The sequence below is a fragment of the Daktulosphaira vitifoliae genome, unplaced genomic scaffold (genome assembly GCF_025091365.1).
Source record: "Daktulosphaira vitifoliae isolate Bord-2020 unplaced genomic scaffold, ASM2509136v1 Scaffold_154, whole genome shotgun sequence".
Taxonomy (NCBI): Eukaryota; Metazoa; Arthropoda; class Insecta; order Hemiptera; family Phylloxeridae; genus Daktulosphaira; species Daktulosphaira vitifoliae.
Window position 1 is genome coordinate 25,073 of NW_026099722.1, and position 2,192 is coordinate 27,264.

The 2,192-nt window shown below is 28.0% G+C and overlaps 1 protein-coding gene across 1 annotated transcript in view; it reads left to right on the forward strand.

Annotated features, from left to right (window-relative positions):
• Nucleotides 1-2,160, forward strand: part of LOC126909160 (uncharacterized) — a gene marked incomplete at its 3' end in the record, with an annotated part of 10,184 nt that extends 8,024 nt beyond the window's left edge. Inside the window, exon 5 of the mRNA XM_050691583.1 lies at nucleotides 2,037-2,160. Within this exon, the coding sequence (XP_050547540.1) occupies nucleotides 2,037-2,160 (124 nt within the window). The remainder of the gene's footprint in view (nucleotides 1-2,036) is intronic.
• Nucleotides 2,161-2,192: the final 32 nt, after the last annotated feature.

Here is a 2,192-nt window from a genome sequence, read left to right on the forward strand (position 1 = left end):
TTGAGGTATAAAATAACAAAATATTAATATTAATAATATTTCAATGGTTTTTAGATTATTCTAAAAATTCAATAAAAAAAAACTTAAACTGTAGAAATTCAATTTCTCCTGAATTGACAAGAATGTAAATATATACTTCATATTATTCCACCAAGATATTTATCAGTGCTATACTTTATTAATTAACCCTTATATTTTTTTTTTTTAAATTATAAAAAATATTTTATTTAATATTATAAAATTTATGAGTCCATTTCGGTTTTATTGTAAATTATTTAAATCTGTGATTATTCCGAAAGATTCATTAAAATTGTGAATCTGAGCACTAACAAATTTATATCTTTAATGTACAATATAAAAAGTTAACAATTTTGTGCTGGCCCATTTATCAAAGCAATTAAAACTTAATAAAATACTCACTTTTCGATAAAATATTGATATTATATAGTTGTGATTGAACAGTAAATAATACAATACAACATTAATTCTTAATTTTCACATTGTTTTTTGCATAGTAGGCTTGTGTACTTTAGCATTATTTGTGATATTCACGCATGTAGAATTATTATTACGACAGAATTTAGCAAATTGTTCCTTTTGACTACATAAATGACAGCTTGTGCTGAAAGTCGAAAGTTTCAATATTGAATATTGTGGATTGAAACGTTTTTGTGGTCTATCTTTCAAATATTTTTTCCCTCGAATATTTGATAGTCTTATCCTCTATTCTTCTTTAGCTGCTTGAATTGCTATTTTAAGTATTGAAGAATTCCGGGTTCTTATAAAATCTTTCAAATTTTCGAGTTCTACCATAAACACTTAGATTACTTGATTGTAATCAAGTAATCTAAGTTTTTAAAAATCAATTAATAATTATTAATTGATTTTTCTATCGCATTGGCTACCTCTGAATATTTGTTTTACGTCTCTTGTTTTATTATGTGATTTTGTAACTCTTTTATCTTCATTGTATATGATAGTAGTCCTCCTTGGCCGTTGCTTTGTAGCTTAATACTCCAATTAAAGGTGTAAGACAAATGTGAAGTGCCATGCCTTACCGGACAATCGAGTATGATTTGCGCGTAATAACCGTAGAATGGCCACTAATTCTACACATCAACTGTAAATTTTTATTTTTCCAAAAGGATTTCCAGTTGCTCCACTCTCTTCCATAAAAAGAATTAGGTAGCAATCTCATTGCTTCCTACAACCCTAATCGCTTGTTTGAAAGAGGTGGATGATTTAGATTGGCGCCGAAAGAATTTGAATGGTTTTGTAAGTATTGTTCCATATATGATCAATGAGCAATTTTACTTTAATCATAGGTATATTCATTTCTTTTTCTTTATTCATTTTATCATTGTTTGATTCGTTTACTTTACTATCACTAGACATATTGTCTTCTTCTGCCACTAAAGTCTTGATGAAGTATCCAATTAGTAGGTGGATAAATACTAGCTCTTATTTTTTCAAGTCCCCGCTTAGTTTCTGAATCGTGCTGGTCTTTCAATAGGTTTACCTTCGTGGCAGTTTGACATGCACATGTTGTTTTTACATATGGACTATAGCTTTTTACTAACGTGTACCAACACATAGATAGCGTTATAGATGTAGAAACGACAGTCGAAATGGAAGGTAGTTTTACTTAGTAAGTATTGTTGTACTTTAAAGTGGATGTTGAAGTGGACGCTTACGTAGTCATGAACGTTGATAAAGAAATGATTGAATAGTAGAGGTTGACTTCAATGTGGAAATGGACGCGGACGTAGATATTAACGTATTAGGATTAATTAGGATTCACAATAGGAGTTCGAATAGGATTTGCTTTTGGGGTTAAATCTAATAATTCGTGTAATTAGGATTTTGAATGGTTTAGAAGGTTATCCTAAAGTTAAGTACATTTTTTATTATGCATAGAATTATATATTTACAGGCTTTTCCGTCATATCAAACATTCATTACTATGATATTAATATTTCCCTTATATCAATCTTTTTAATATCAAATTTTAGTTATAAAATCATTTTTATTTTAAGAAAAATGAAAACTTGAAAAAAAACAAAAATTTATTAAATTTGCGTTATAATCAAGCATATAAAATTCTACGAGATTGCGCAAATACTTATTCCCTGGATGCACGATATTATATGAAAAGACTTAGTAATTAATATTTATATAATTTCCATTCAATA